This window comes from Epinephelus moara, chromosome 1 (genome assembly GCF_006386435.1).
Source record: "Epinephelus moara isolate mb chromosome 1, YSFRI_EMoa_1.0, whole genome shotgun sequence".
Classification (NCBI taxonomy): Eukaryota; Metazoa; Chordata; class Actinopteri; order Perciformes; family Serranidae; genus Epinephelus; species Epinephelus moara.
Genome location: NC_065506.1, coordinates 16662047 through 16679116, shown reverse-complemented (window position 1 = coordinate 16679116; position 17070 = coordinate 16662047). Strand labels below are relative to the sequence as shown.

Sequence of the window (17070 nt, the reverse complement as noted above, 5' to 3'; positions counted from 1 at the left end):
CCGCCCAAAAACTTTCATTTGATAAATCTAGCAATCAGCAATTTCAATTGGGGAGGTAAAGCCCCCAGCATTAAGTAATCCCCATCCCACCATCGTAGAGAAATGAGTGGATTAATTCACTCTAGCTTTGAAAAAACATCATTATATGTTCATGCTCCAAAATTGAACAGGTGTGCATTAGAAGTGCATTCATCAGATTCAGATCCTGCATCATCACTCTGTATGTCAACAACATCCTCTAGCAAACATTTGTTGGTCTGTCTGCATTGACGGTCTGGGCTCAGTCCATTTAGGTCTTATAAGTCTGTTTTATAGTCATTATTTAACTCTGAATATTCTCTCTGGTGAATATGGGGCTATTCATGTGTGTGTGTGTGCGTGTGAGTGTGTGTGTGTGTGTGTGTGCTTCTGAACCATATATTCTGGTCTTCATTTGCACTTTACAGCTATTGATCACGTATCCTCTGTTGGCCGTCCCGGAGGTCCCTTTTGGCCATAGCTTTTTTGAGCACTAAATAATGTATTCCCACTCAGTGCAATATTACATTTACATTCCTTTTATCTCCAAGGAAGATACATTTGGCCTGAAAATCTTTCCCAGCAACTTTAAATTTCAGGATATTAAAAGACAGTGTCTTGGGCTACTTTAAAAAACAGATTCGATATACAGTGTTTAGTATTCAGCCAGTCAAACAGGCATTAATCAATCTTTGGTTTGTAGTCAGTCAGAATGTCAGTGTAAGAGGTCCGACACTCAGCAGTTAGTAAGTTTCAATGGGTAATGCAAAAAAAAGAAGCAACATAAACAAATAGTTAGTCAGTCACTGAGACATGAAGTTCAACAGAAAGTCAGCCACAGTAGCATGTAGAGAATTAGAGCAGTGGAAAACATTATGTTTCCCTGCCAACACATATTAGCCTTCAGCACCATGAGCTCTGCTGTATTAACGGAGGCTAATCTACGTCTGTTAGAATATTATAGTTTCATCTCATCTGAAGGTCGTCCTGGAGCTGTGGAGATTTCTCTAAATGTCATCTGGATGAGCCTGCCTTGAAATGTAAAATGGAATGTATATAAAGGAAATGTGAAAAGACCATTTGTCAGCACAGATACTAAGATTTTAAAGCTGATGGCTCAAGCAAATTTATCAAAGATGACTTTGGCAAGTTTTCAGAGGGCTACAAATTCCTGGTTATGACTCTGACACCTGGTACTTGCACCTGGCAGTGAAAAATCATTAAAGCAAACCCACCAAAGGCGCACGCTCCCGTCAAAAGAATAGGATGTGACTTCACTGCGGGCCTTCAAGCTAAAGTAACCTCTACCAAATGTCACACTAGACTAAACCAATCAGAGTGGCTCCTTTGAACCCTCTGCTGGATGCGGCAGGGATCAGGGGTCGTTGATGAAGGGCACCATTAACTGTGCTGTGGGCACATGAGCAAATCAAGAAGCCGACAGTGTCAGAGGGGTTACTGCGGGGAGGTGGAGGACAAGGGACGGCAGGATGTAGGTGGGAGATAGAGGTCTGAAAGGTGAAAATCATTACCATATTGAAAAGGTCGAGTCAGCAGACTATTGTGGCACAGGTATACAAGGACCTCTGTGTGCAAGGTGTTAGATTCGGCCACGATGTGTACTCCACCAGTAAGCATGTGTAGCTGTAACACTTCTTTGGCTCTATGTGACTCTTCAGTGTGTGTGTGTGTGTGTACACAGACAGTGTGAATGGCTGTTGCAAATAATCCTTGACACTCGCTCCGTGCCCAAATCACAGAAAAATATACTCGGCTGACTTTCACAGACACTTGATTTTCTTAACTCTCTGACACTCCAGCAGACTAAATCGCATGGAGCATTTGCGATTACTTTTTCACCCAGCTGTCATGTGCGCTTGTGTAACTGATAATCCTGTTTGTGGCTCGTTATTTAGGAAAAAGAGAGTGTCGTCCTTACTTGAGGGAGAGGGAGTAGTCGTTCTTGCTGGTTTCGCTGTTTCTCACCAGGTAGCTGGCCTCCTTACACAGCCTGAGCAGAGACTCTGCGTCTGTTCGGCTGATCGCTCCATGGTACCAGCTACGGTGAACAATAGGAAATAGGGATGAGGAAGAAAGGGAACAAAGGAGTAGTAAGAATGAGCAAAAAACAGAACAAAGGAAATGAAAAAAACAAGGGTCAGATGTGCTCATGAAGAGCCAAAGTGGTGCCTTCGAAATAAAATGCAGTCATAAAAAAGCATCCCCAAGACCCAACTCACAACTGGCTTTCCAGGGGCATGCTGGGGTCAATACGCTCCCCCAGAGAGGAGCTGCAGTGGTCCAGTGAAGTCATTTTGGTGTTGACCAGACAGCCACTGGAGTGTCGCTGCAGCGGGCGGGTTTTCCCCTCCTTGGTAGGCGACATTCGAGACTTCTCCACGCCATCAAACTGGACTGTAATAAAGAAAAATGCAACAGCTGAAACATTTTATTCTGGAAGAATACGCTGGGTATTTGAAAACAGTGAGACCCTTATCATAAAACAACATACTAGTCCTGTACGTATACTTCAGTTAGACTTAAGGTCACTTGGAAAAGCTAGTGTGCTTCACAAGCAGTGGATGTTTAAAGAAAATTATGGCATAAACTGCTGCTCTACTAAACTAGACCAAAGCAGTGAGGTGCATGTGGGAACATACACACACACAGTGTCACTTTGTGTAACTCATTCAACTGAAGGACGTGTAAACACAGTCGAGGAGGCATAAATCAATCCTTCCACACTGTGTACACATCCCGGTGAGACAAAATACACACACATGCAAACTTCCTCCAAACCACTCAAACAACCACATGCATCTGTAAATACACCCACATATATATTACAGTATGTGTGAGAATGCACACTCTTTAACTACACACACACAAATGTGCACAGTCATGCAAACAAGCCCGCTTGGCAATGTCAGAGGAACAAATTCACACACAGGTACTGGAAGTTAAACATTAACCTGGCTTTTCAAAACTCTCACGGTCAACTGTGGATATGATCGGCTGCTTTGGCAGCTGCACAGGGAAGTGTTTGATGACATGTGTGGGGGCTGGAGGTGACCTGTGCCCATGACATGATTGGTGGAGGTCACTGAGCCGTTTCACAGCCAGTCAGGACTTGAAAAAACATTTACCCTTATTTAAAGAAGCTAACATGAGGACAAAAGAGAAGCTAATGTCCACAAGGACAAATTAAAGTGAATTCTCACTTCTGTCAGAGGGTTATAAAGGGCAAAATAATGAAATATTGGATGGCTGAGGCCATTTTCCCACCATCGTCCATGGCTATAATTGATGTCACAGCACCCTTGGCTTTGGAAAGAGCCCACTGAGCCACTGACACGCTTCTCAAGCAATAACGGCAACAGCTACATGACAAGCTTTAGCTGGAGATTGTTGGCTGCTTAAAGGTTTAAGATCAACACACGGAGGCTGAGCTTTTGACGGAAGGAGTTAATGTAGCATGCTGACAGCCATTGCCTCTGTCTTTGCAGCTCTCGCTAACGGCGTCTAATGTTTAATTACCTGAGCTGTGCGTGGCAGGTAGTGTGCAGACAGACAGGCACTGTGATCTACACAACATGTCGATTCAGATGGGTTTACATCTGTCTAGACTCTGTATTCCAGTCAGAGGATCCATTACACTTTACAGTTTGTGAGCTCGCCAAGTGTGTTCCTGCACCAGACTGAGCGGGAGGGCTGACAGTATCAATCTGTCAATTTAGGCTGCACGAGACAACACCATGTCAACAAACCAAGCTGAGCCTGTGGCCCCCATTAAGGCTGTATCAGGAAAACATAGGACCTTCTGTACAAACTGTAAATGTAAGAAAACATATATTTTCTGTTATCATTGACATATTATCTCCACTGCAAAAAAGTAACTGAGTAAAAAGTAACACCCACTGAAAAAGATTAATAGAATTGAATGTAAATAGAATCAAAATATGTTGTTTTGACTGGACCAATAAAACTACCAACTTTTACTGAGACTTTTTTGGCTTCTGACCCCTTACAAAAAAGTGTTGTTTAGCTGAGGGCTGTTGCCACATGTCCAAAAAATTCAAGTACTTTTACTTCTGATGATTTAAGTACATTTTGCTGATCCTACATTTACTAAAGCAAATCTGCTTCTTCCACCACTGCCTGTGATGAAACATGATCCAGCAGCAGGTAAGGATGTTGAGACAGAGTCCTGCTGTTTCAGCTCCGACCACCAGGGGCTCCCCTTCATCTCCACTCAACTCCAGGTTAAACTCGCTGGCCTTGAGCTCACTGATGCATTTCCCTAAACATAAACTCATGGAAATGATTATTCCAAATGACTCCGCCTCCCCTTGTTATCTTGGCCTCTGCCCCTCTGTTCGTTATAGGGCTACGGCCAAGTCTTAAAATGACAGCCAAATTGTACTGTAGCATGACAGCTGGGTAAACTGTGGCTCTAACCTCAGACCCATGGAAGACTATGAGCCGTAGCTGCACTTCCTCAGGCTCTGATGCCTGGATGACAGGCAGTCAAATGATCCTCCCGTGTTGCATGTAAGTCCACATGGAAGACATCATTAGTTCTCTACTTTTTCATACAGTCCATTTGAACCACATGCCGACTGCTGGGAATACAGTGCGAGCACATTCAGTGTATGTGTAAGGGTGAGAAATAGTGTTTCCATGGAAACTGACCAAGGGGACAAGGGAGATGCATGTTTGCTCCGCTCATCCCTGTCAACGCTGACAGATCACAACATGAAGACGCAGCCAATTGCTCTCTCTCCCTCTTTCGCTTTCAATTTCTCTCTTCCTCTTTGCATATGTCTGACCCTTCCTCTTTTTCTCCCTCCTCACCTTTTCTTTTGATCTCTCCATGTCACGCACTCCAGTCCTGTCCCCCCATGTCTCCCTCTGTTTTTCCTCTGTGTTTTTGTTTATCAGGGACAGAAATAGATAGCAGGAAATGGACTGTGGAGGAATGCCTGCTCGTCTAATAGCAAAAGGAGAGACAGAGCAATAAGAGCTTTGATCTGTTATCTCTACTGTTTCTGATGGTCCTAATGCAGGACTATCAGTCGCTCATTGTGTCTCATCCTGCAACAACATTGTGAAACTTTACCTATGTACATTAAGAGTCCATATACAAATTGGATAAAAAAAAGTACTTTGAAATAATGCTTTTTTGTAAGTCCACCAGTGATTTTAACTTACAAGGCTGGAAAAGGTATTTGCTGGTGTGGCATAAGGATGAATGTTGCTATCTCGGTTTTCCCACACAGTCCATCTCTCGGTGTATCTACAGCCCACTCAGCCATCCGCCTGACCTCAGCTCTTCACATTTTCTCCATTCGTGCAGCACCCCCACTAATTCCTCCTCTTCCCCAGATTCAACACAATCAGTGCTTCATTTGACCTTGATTAAACCCTTTCTCCCTCCACCTCCTAGAAAGGGTTGAGTGGCTATTCTCGGAGGAGCTCACCCCATCAACCTTCCCTGTCAGAGCCGAGTTCTTTTCCACAGGCAGAGCGCATCGCTCCACAAGGAGAGTATTACCCTGAAGGGAGAGCCTCTGAACGTAAACAAAAGCTATCATTTTTATTTGCTCAGCAGTGAATGAACCCGTGTCTGCTTTGATTGCCAGCCATCTCACTAACACTATAGTTTCGGAATTATGTTTTAATGCCGAATATCAATGGGAGTGAGCCAAACTCATTCCCCTTTTCATTCTCTGAGAGCACGCGGTCTGAGACATGGCGGACAGGAGATTGACGAGAGGATTGGCCCAGAGCAGAACAAAACCCCTGAGAGGCAGCTTAAGAGAGACGAGAAAGGGAACACACACATGCGCGTGCGCCTTCATGTGCACGCACACAGACATGTACGTAAATGCGCTGGGGCATCTGTGTGTTATCAGTATTGTTGCTTGTAAAGCACAGCAAATGGAATCTGTGTATCAGATTGAACTGTCAGTCAGAGGGTGACTGATGGCTGAAAGACCTGCCCCCTTCAAACACATAGCTTCCTTCAGAGAGCTCTGTAAAACACAGGGGAGGACGAGGAGGGAGAGTGTGTCAGAGAGGGAGCTGACTGGTGAGGACACAGATAAACACAGAGGTCAAAATGACATTTCCATGATTACACTATGAGCAATCCACAACATAAAGTGCTGCAGTGTAATTCAGCACAGCACAATACAAGACAAACTAATGCCATAAGAACATGGAGAGAGAAACTTATGGTGGCTATCAGGCACTAGAAAAAAACCCTCTTATATAAATAAACACTAAAAAGTGGAATGGCAAACTTTTCAAGGGTGTAAGGGCCATGATATTAAACACATAAAATAAGAAAAACACCAAAAATGTAGTTACAATAAAGTGCACGAGGCTTCTGAACAGCCTGACTACTCCGCTTCCCTCTGCACACATTCCCGAGCAAATTCCTCTAATTAAGCTGGCTAATTAATTCTCATTTACTAATGGTATTCCTATCAGAAAGCATGACTAGTCTGAGGGGTGAAGTGTGCCATCGACTGCCGTATTGTGAGGTGAAAATTAAGTTTTCCAGCCAGGACGTGTGAAATGATTAACAGTTCTGCATCTCATTAGAATGCAACGCGCACTAAAAATAGTGCTCAACACGATATGATACCCAAGGAACTGGCAGCTTAAAAAAATCACTCACTTTTATGTTGATATTAATTATGTGCATCAGGAACTCAAATAATGATTTGTTGGACAGCTTTTAATAATATATATTTCTAGAGTCTCACTGCTGCTGCTCAGTCCAGGGAATTAATCTCTGATGATTCCACCATCTAGGAATATGCTTTCTTCTTTTACAGAAATCCCAAAATGAAACTCTAATTAGGTTTTCCAAGACAAAGGAATGACCCTCCAAAGTGTCAGCTGGTGGATCTATTTAAAATTAAATCTGGATATCTTTTAATTACACTGTTTTTTTTTAGTCTTCTTAGATTAGAGGAAGGAGAAGGTAAAAGAAATGCTTCAAAGTGTGGATAATTAATTCATGTCAAAAAACAAAAGCGAAAAGCTCTTCATTATACTCGGAGAAAGGCGCCCTCCATTTATATGTAGATGTAATATCTGCCCTGTCAAGCCGCATTTAAATTTTGATAATGAGGTTGGCAGATTTCCCTGAACTGTAATGGATATTGTTTATTCTTGGTCTATATTAGAGTGAGCCACAATAGCCTTCACATACACACACAGACTTTTAGCTCCTTACCCCGGCTGAGCCAATCTGGAGTACGTAAGCAGTCCTGTGTATAAGGGATGACTAATGTCTTGTTGTGTGACTGAGGGTCTGCCTGTACGTCGAGGTCAAGAGAGTGCATTGTAACTGTATTCACAGGGGTCAGGGAGGTCATCACCCCCCTTCTGTCTACCATAGTGGCCTTTGACCCCAAAGATGCAGAGTGGGGCCATACTGGCTCAGACAGAGAGAGGATCACTTTACAGCTGGACGCCAATCTTAAACCCAGTGACTTCACAGAGGGAACCAGAACCTTTCCCATGGATTTATGGATATAAATCAACTCTTTGCCCTGTCCTCGCCTATAGCACACAGTGGTGTCCTCTTACATGGTCTCACTCTAAGTCTTCCACTCTGCCAGGGGAAATCCCATTCCTGGCATTAGTTCTGCTACACGTCCCTCTTTTCCCTGGGTAATTACAGCAGTCAAGAGTGTGAGTCTGTGGAAGGGCTTTGAAAATCAACTAATGGCTCCATGGGTTGAATATATGTGATTACTTGTCCATTGTGTTTGATAAGATGGTAAATATGGTGAAACCTGAGGTGAAAAGACTCAAGTCAAGAAGTGAAATTGCCTCAAATTAGTTTGATTTTTCAATTCATGTAGGACTGTGGAGAACAGCCGGCCAGAGGGACATCTGGGACGGTTATGAGTATGTTGACAAGAGGAAATGGGGGTCACAGCGAATGGCAATTACGCATGCAGAAGGCAGTTTAGCACAATTAAAACTAATGAGCCTTCAGCCCTAAAAACCTGCACAAGAATTAGTGATTTTCTGCCACATGTAATCCAGATGGAAAAGTGCAGTCATTACTGAGCTACACTACCTAAAGTCATATTGTACAGGGCTTCTAAAAGATGTGAGCTCTCTTAGTAAGTCATCACTGACTGATGAAGTGTAAGCGGACACTTTCACTAAATCATAATTTGCCCTTCTTAACCACTACTAAGATGTAAAGACGATCCAAAAAAGATTACTGGCAATATTCTTTGCAAGATAAATATGTCTTTTGCCATCAGTTATGTACAAAATGCCTGGTTAGGTATTTTTTTAAATTCCTTTCTAAAATTTCAGGGCAAAAAATGCTACTGATTTAGTGAGCGCATACACACTTCACCACTCAACTTTTCTTTTATAAAGTGAGATAGACAGACAGACCACATTAAGGGGAGTGGATGGATGGATGGATGGATGGATGGATGGATGGATGGATGAAGCGGCTGATGGAAAGGGGGTTGGGGTTGATGGGGAAAGACGCCGGACAATGTGAACACCAACACCCACCATGGTGGTGCTGGTCACAGCTCGTCTGTCCCGGCGAGGGCTGAGCTGTCTGGGAGGGAGACTCCAGCTCCTCCACCAGGGGAGGGCTGGTGTTGAGCTGCCCGACAGGAGGGGGCCACGGTAGGTCCTTGATCACTTTAATCTCTACTGCAAGTGTCGCCCGAGTCACCAGAGGAGAGATGAAGGGCAGGAGAGGACAGCGACGAGAGGCATAAAAACGACAACGACAAAGGGAGTGAGGAAAGGGGAAGCAATGACAGGAAACAGAGAGGAAAAGGAGAAAAGGAAGAAGGGGTAAGTGGAAATAGATTAGGAAAGAAGATGCCAGCATTGAGGTGAGGAGCTGGTTTATATTGTGATCCAAGAATCAGCAGTAACTGTGGACTAGAAAAGGAAAGGAATGCAACAGGACTGAAAAGAAGTGAAGTTAGTTTTACAGTAAGTAGGGTTGGGTTCTGATAGCAGGTGCCATATTGGATTTCATTCCAGGTTGATTACAATACCTGGATTTCTGAAGAACTATGGTTCATGGTCAAAGGTTAACTAAAAATGTTTTAAGTTGAACTTCAATAGGGATTTGGAGGAACTCAGTAACCTAATTACATAGCAAATTCAGGTTCTTTAAAAATGCTATTAAACCCCAACCCTACCTAAAAAGTTGAGCCCTTTGGCCTCTCTTCCTTGCTGCGTTAGCTTTCACTCAAAAATTCAGATTGGAAATTTGACTCACTAACTTAAGCCTCACTAGAGATACATGGCAATACAATGGCGATAATACTTTACTAAAGAAGAACGCCCATATAGTACAATGCTGCGCCTTGAAAATGGAGACCATAAAACTGCCTGGAGCGCGGCTACAGATACTTAGATCAGACCATCAGCATACACTCTGCTGTTACTTTTAGTGCAGAGTTTGGAAAAAAAAATCTCCTTAGGCATCTATATTAAGATAAACAACGATGCAGACAATATCCCTCAGTGGAATGTGCCTCGGAGCGATCCATCCTCACAGCGGACACTCCCCGGGCTTTGCCCCTTAAATAATGTATGCCTCATGTCCAGCCAGGGTATTACCAAGGTAAATCGAGCACCCCTGCAAAAACATATCTGTCACTGAGCGAGGGCCACTTGTTAAATAGCTGAGGATATGTTGTAAATGGGATGGAGAGGGGGAGGTTTTTTTGTTCATCTAAAAGAAAGCTAGAGTTAGAGAAATGCAGTCCAGCAACTTTGGAGAGTCAGTGTGTGTTGTTAAGAGTGTTATGTATAATTCTATGACTCTTTTTTTTTTTTTTTTACATAAATCTTCAAACACAGATCTTCCACTGAGGCAACTCACAGTGCTATTAAGAACATTTTGATGTCACTGTCCATGGTGCTGGAGATGTTACTGCAGTAGATGAAAGTAAGTACAAGGAACTAAAATTAGTGTAATTTCATCAGTCCAGTTGCTACTTATGGTAGACAATGCCCTTCACATCGGTCACAGCTCTCATAAGCTCCCTAAAGGTGCAGAAATAACAAATAATGCAGGTGTTGATCCTTGAAGGAGCCCAAAAAGTAACTCCCATTGACAAGCAAAAGCCAACAGACACAAAACTACATATAAATACAAGAACAAAATAGGAAAAGATACAGGGCGATAGAGCGTGCCCCCCATGTTGGCTGAGTCCTTGGCAGCGGCCCAGATTCGATTCTGACTGGTGGCCCTTTGCTGCGTGTCATCCCCTCTTTCCCCTCCCCCCCTTTCCTGTCATTCTTCAGCTGCTATATCAAATAACAAAAGTAATAAATGCCCTAAAAGATTCGAACTCAATAAAATACCAAGAAAACTTGACCCAAACTAAACTCCAAACTTTAGACGAAGTAAAGGCCCAAAACACATTTTTCCATTACATTACATTATAGTAACACTTACGCCACAATAATTACCCTCAGCAGAAAATTTTAACTTTTAATTGAAGGCTCAAGATTGCTAATAATCAGTATTTACACAGAGTATTACTTGAATGACAGCAATTAGTTAGAGGCACATTCTGAATCAGAGTAACACCCCTCATTTAAAGAGAGTTCACTGAGTGCTACTTCAGCTAAGAGGAAAAGAATGCAGCTTATTCATAACCATTAATGTGTCACTGTGTTGCAGTGGCTGGTGCACAGGCTGCTTTTCAGTGGGAGGATGAGCATAATGGTATGGACTTGTCTGTCTTTCACAGTGCAAGGAATTGCGGTGGCTGTGGTACAGGACATGCTAATGAGAAGCAATATCTGCGGGCTAGATGAAGGGGGAAACTGGAGAATATTCAATCCGACAAGCAATTAAATAGCTGGGCCCACGGTGTCAGGGGGCTAATCTAGAGAAAGGTGGCTGGAAGGAGGAGCCACTCACCGTCTAACCCGATGGGAGAGATGCTGGGGTGGTGGACCGGTGGGGCTGGAGGGTGGGGAATAGAGACAGAAGGTCAGAAACTCTGGGAGATAATATAACTTCCACTACTTTGGGGTGAAGTAGGGGACTCTCTTCCTGTGAGATTAAAAGCCTAATACTCATTTCACATTGCAGATTAGCGTGTAATTGTTTGGGGAGCAGAAGGCTGCCTCCACTCTGCAGCCTCAGTGCGAGGACGAGGAGACGATTTGGGCAAGTGTGGCTCGGATTCGCTTGGTTGCACGGCTGAATAATAGCATTTAGCACTGTGAAAATTAAGGCAGGCTGATTCAATAGCCAGGTGTTTTGTTTTGTTTTTTTGTACACTCTGGATGACTGGAATCTCCCTCAGCTTGTAACGCATTTAAAAATACTGCCAGCCCCAAGGCCTTGAGTAATCACTGACTCTAGATGCCAGGTTGCTGCATGGATGAGAGCATCTTTTCACCTTGTAGCATTCTTCACTGACAAATTCAAATTCAGGACTGAAGTGACAACAGCAGCACCAGCACACTGGTGATTTACACATCAAGCCTGAAGGCTCACCACATAAACCTGTTTACAGCTGTATTGGCTGATGCAGATTTGCACTGATTATCTGTAAGTGGTACATGTGTGAACAAGTGTTTTAGAGACTGGAGGGGAATATTTGGTAGAAATGTGACTGTCTTTTTGTTTGTTGGTTATTATTTAAAGAATACTTCACCAAAAAAATGATCATTTGTATTAATTACTCACAGCATGTTACATTAAATTCTTGAAGAAAACAGTTTTTCTTACACGCCTCCACAATTAATGGAGAATCCAAAAAAAGCTGACATTCTTGATGAACTGAAGTCAATGGGGGCCATGATTAACAACAGCAAAACTATATCAAAACATCTGTTTGCAAACTCTCACACAACTCCTAGCCAAGCCTAATTTATCCAGTATTGCTCAGTACTTCCCAAACACATGCATTTTTGCTGAAACATTACAATATAAAATACTTCCACCCGTGAGTAGTGCACCCTGAGCATGCTTGAGCACAGGCTTGCATATGAGCTCCACATGAGTGTTCTTACTGACATGTTTTAAATTGTAAATGCACACGTTTGGGAAGAGTAATTAATACACAAACGGTCAAAGTTGGTAGTTCTGCTAATTGTAAAGCACTTAAAACAAAGCCTGTGTGGCTCAACACAGAAAGTCGCTGTGTCTGAGGGAACATACACATCCAAAGGTTGCTACATCTCTGTCATCTAATCTGACTACATTTGGATCAATATGCCACCTCTCATTTGCATAATCCTTGATCAATATTAGTACACAAGGCCTACTGTTGACATGGGAATAGAGCCTCTGAAATATTCTAGATCGACAAAGAACATGTCATTCAAGTTAATTACACAACAGTAGCCATGGTAGGACTTTGAATAAAAACATTTTGAAACAACATGCATGCCCGTCTTATATCCTGCTTGCTTTGGAAATGTGTGATGTTGGCAGGATGTCTGGACTGGACACCAGGCTGAGCACCATTTCGGGGTTGGGCATCAGTAGGCTGTGCTGTAGAGTGCTGTAAACACTGCAGCTGATTTATTATTTGTTTCACAGCCTGACGCTGACTACACTTCATCAAAAGAACCAGAGACCACTTGAACAATGGACAAGGGTCCCTTTTTTCTGTGTTTACCCTCCCTTTGTTCTTCTAGGAGCAGATCTATTTTTAAAGCCAGGTATTTGTTTACCCAGGCTTTTCATTAGCCCATGGCACTTCATCACTGTAAACAGTGCAGCACCATAAATCACCAGCTATGCTTGTTTCCACCAACGCCATTTAATTTAGTTCTGCTTAATTTGGTTGGCTAATTGCATGCATATTCAAAACAAGCTGGAAGATTGCGATGTTTATGCTGCACATTATGAGCAGAAGAGCCTGGAAAACAAAAACCAGACACTTCTGAAGACGTGTTTGTTCCATCGGCACCCAAATCATTACAGATAACAACTGTGTAATGCTCCGGAGGAAGTGAAATGCCACCTCATAATTCTTGGCATACTGTATCCGTCACATTATACGGCCTGGCTCTCTCTCAAAGCAGTTCTGAAAGACGGTGTGTTTGCATTAAAAATGAAAGTGGCAGGGCATTTTCCTGTGCTCTCCAGGAGACAGAAGGAAGAGATGCGTTAGTGATGGCCGGCCAGCAGCTTTCAGGGAAGCTTGCTGGAAGGAGCGCTGCTTCTATACTTTGTGAGGGAGGTTTACAGTGCTGTTGTGTGTGGCCAATGTGTGTGAGTGGAGATAAGACCTGTGGCAGCGCTCAGTGAAAAGAGGGCAAGACACATTTGAGGCTCATGAAAAAGGGCTGTCAGGAAGGTTATCAGCAGGGTGTTGCAGCAGAGGCCAGGGAAGACGAGACAGAGCTGAGAATTGACAGACAGCGTGAGGGAAACCGGATCAGCCAAGCAGAGAGAAACACAACCATGGCACCCACAAAACAGCTGGCTTTTACCCAGGTGCAAATAACCAGCACGGGACTGTAACTGAATCAATTATTTATTTTAGGACATTAGACTTGAGCCTCAGGTTTCTGGGTCGTTAAGCCCATGAAGATTCATTAAAAAACCATAAAGCTCCCCAAGACCTGAGGGAGCAAGCGACAGCACCTTCTCTTATCTCCTGTGTTTAATGCATGGTACCCCGCTGGCTGGGAGCCAAGTGAAAGGAGTTAGTAGCAGGTAACAGAGGGCAAGGAGATTAAGTGACAACGGCTCTGGATCGCATTCCTGCTGTGATGAGGCTCAGATTTCCGATGGCGGCGTGTCCATGTCTGGGCGTGTGAGTGAGCGTGCCATATGCAGAGTCAAAGCACATGAGCTTAACACTGACAGACATGCGAGCACGCTTTCTTTTGCCCTCACATGCAGGCTTCGTCATATGGTCAAATTCTAATGTGTCTTCCTCACTCTTCACCTCCACGCTCATCCATCACCTACTCAGCAGCCAGGAGGAAGGTAGGAAAGAGGCAGTGGCGAGTGTGGGTTCAGTTTGGAGAGTGTGTGGGGGGAACAGCAAGGATGAGTGATTAACCAAACCGCAAGTACACAGCCCCCCAACACCCTAACAAGGCAGGGAATTTACATTCCATTGCATACCTGTCAGGAGATAGCCCAACAGTGAATAATAACGGCAGACCAAGTGTTGTGAAGACGCAAGCGAGCATGCAGGCAGCGATAGGGACAGCTGAGGAAAAAGGGCTGCAGCAGGGAGCATTAGTCTGCTCTCCTTCCCCTGTTATTAATGAAGACAAATAGTCTTTTATGCAGATAGCATTATGGTGGGAGGGTGTAGGCAGCACTTGGTACTTATTTAATCCCCCCTCCTTTTTCATTTTTACACCCACTCCACGTTTTACTAAGGCTGTGCATCTTTTTTCATTATCGGCTAATACTTTGTTTGTAGACACTTTCATTTCCCACATAATTGTTGGAATATAAACTATGAAGGTTTTGATGAGCGCAGAAGAGCGCCTCTATAATGCAAACGGTGAGCAGTATCATTAGTCATTGATATTACACAGCCATAAAGTGCTTCAGCAACTATAGAAACATAACCGAGTAAAATTGCTCTCCAGAGCAGCACATGGAGCTATAGTTAAGTTGGCTTTGAAACAGACATCGGCCCACAGAAGTGCATGAATCACGCCTGGAATAGTGACCTGAAAATTGCGGACATCTGGGGACATGAGAATATCACCATGATGGAGCTTGGGCAAACAATAGTACTCAGACAATCACACAGGCTGTAATCAAATCTCAATGAAGTGAAATAAACGGTCCATAAAATGTTGTAAAACATTATGACAATATGTCGTCATCCATCAGAACGATAGGTGGTTTGTGTCATATGTCTATCTTCTTTGATCATTTGAAAATTAGACCCAGGTTAGAGAAATGTGGAATTTTCTCCTAAATACAATTAGCTGTTAATATATTTCTACAATCAGGACTTGTATTGATTTGTTTTTAATATGTTGCATACCCTATACTTCCCTCATATCAAGCTTTTTTCCATAATCTATAGTGACAACTTTTCCGAGAGGAAGGATGAAAAAGTTCAGGTTATGTACCTCTGATTTAAGAGAACAAAAAAAAATCTAATTACAGGTTCAACTAAAGGAAGTAAAACTCTTAATCAACCTAGAAATCCAATCCCAACTTGGATTCCACTACTTGAGCAAACATGTTCAGATGTCTCAGGCTCTAACTTACAGTAAGCCCATGACCTCATGACTCCGGTCTACGATTTCATGAACCCCAAGTAACCCTGCTTTGAGTAGTTATGCAAGACTATTCCATACTGCCACTATGAGCTATGTGATACCGTAGATTTTTAACTTTTATGGCAGTAGAAAATTGATTGGATCAAAATTCATCAACATCACAGCTGTGAAACAGCTGCTCAGCTTGCCAGTTTGTACCCAACGGTTCACACAAATCAGGGGTGTCAAACTCATTTTAGTTCATTGCCCACGTACAACCCAATATGATCTTAAATGGGATGGAGCAGTTAAACCATTGCATAATAACCTATAGATAACATCACCAACAGATTTTACCCTTTCTTTTAGTGTGAAGAAGTACATTCTGAAAACATCTATCTAAAACAGATGATGAACAGCCTGAGATGAAAACTAAGTGCAATGCCAACAATATGTCAGAGTTTTTCCACATTCAGTCAGTCTACTACTCACTGTCAATACATGTACATTTTGTCATACTTTTCCACTCTTGCGTAGTAATGCTGGCATCACAACATCAAACTAAAGTGGAGGTTATTGAGGAATCAAATGATCTGGCAGTGCCTTTATAAGAGGGTGCCACCAATGCGGTTTTAAGATACAAGTTGGATACAAATTATTTTGCACTGAAGCTGCTGATTGACAATACTTTGCACGATGGTCATATCTTTAAATCTGACCACAATAAGTATCTATTGCTATTTCAAAGAACTGTATTCTGGTCAGGGTAGACAATCCTCTAAAGCAGATTCTACATTTACTAGGCTTCTCAGTGTTAAACTTATTCCTGACAAAAACTGGCACCTCTAAGCCTTTACAAGAGCATAATTATTTGGTATGCAAAGTCACCCAGTGGGCCGAATTGGACCCCATGGCTGGTGTCAAATATATTGTCTGCAGCCATATGTTTGACACCCCTGATATAGATTTGTAAGGTGGGAAACTCCAGGACAAGACCAGGGTAATGTGGCAAAAATCTAATAGCGGACTCAAAGCTGACTCTTAAAATAGTGTTAAGTGGGATGAGACAGGGATGACTTGTAAAGTGGGATTGTCGACAGTCCTGAAGAACTGGCTCAGAAGTGGACTTAAATACTGAAGCAGTGTATAATTTCTTGACACTGGAGGTAAGCTGGTTGCAAAGATCAGAGCCTTGGGTGCAGGCACATATGCTTAAGGCTTGAAAGGTGGGAAACTTTCTCTAAGCCTCTTGAAGTCTGCATCCAAGGCCGGTCTACACTGACACCTGCAAGGGAAAACAAGCCTGTGTTGACAAGGCTTGTCCCAGAGACGTCTTTCTCATCATTCTTCCTTCTTCTGTCTTCCAAATAGTGGGGAATTATTTCTGCCTGAATAAAACATAACACAGAATAAAGACGCACAATAAATCAAAGAACTTTTTTGGACTGCAGCTTTCGTCTTTGAAAGACAACTTAAAGACTCATCTTGCCAATTCCCAGCCAACACTTTGACATCCAATGGAAATTAAATTAATCATCATCAAAAGAAGGACACTGTCTGTAAAAGGGGGAGTTGAAAGAGGGATGTGTTAGTAAATAGCGCCATACACAAACTCTTCTGAGTGCTGCTTGACAGAAAAATAATGAGCGAGAGGAGGAAAGTGATTAAGGATGCAGCATCCCTTATTTAACTAATCACTGGCAGAGGCAAAACAGCGTGACTCCTATGAAGACCTCAGTGCCTAGAATACACAGAAGTAAACAGGAAATAGAAATTAAGTGAAAAAAAATTTGGGAAAACATAGAAAGATGCCAAAAG

The 17070-nt window shown here is 42.9% G+C and overlaps 1 protein-coding gene across 3 annotated transcripts in view; it reads right to left on the bottom strand.

The window, feature by feature from the left end:
• The window catches only part of zgc:158464 (uncharacterized protein LOC791139 homolog), a 106335-nt gene that overhangs the window by 9293 nt on the left and 79972 nt on the right, over positions 1 to 17070 (bottom strand). For 2 of the 3 annotated variants that reach the window (XM_050045869.1, XM_050045863.1), the window contains 2 exons: positions 2259 to 2433; positions 1958 to 2077 (listed from right to left, as the gene is read on the bottom strand). In XM_050045869.1, coding sequence (XP_049901826.1) covers positions 1958 to 2077; positions 2259 to 2433 — 295 coding nt within the window. Of the gene's footprint in view, positions 1 to 1957; positions 2078 to 2258; positions 2434 to 8580; positions 8728 to 17070 lie in introns of all 3 variants that reach the window. The other variant, XM_050045853.1, reaches the window with a different exon arrangement.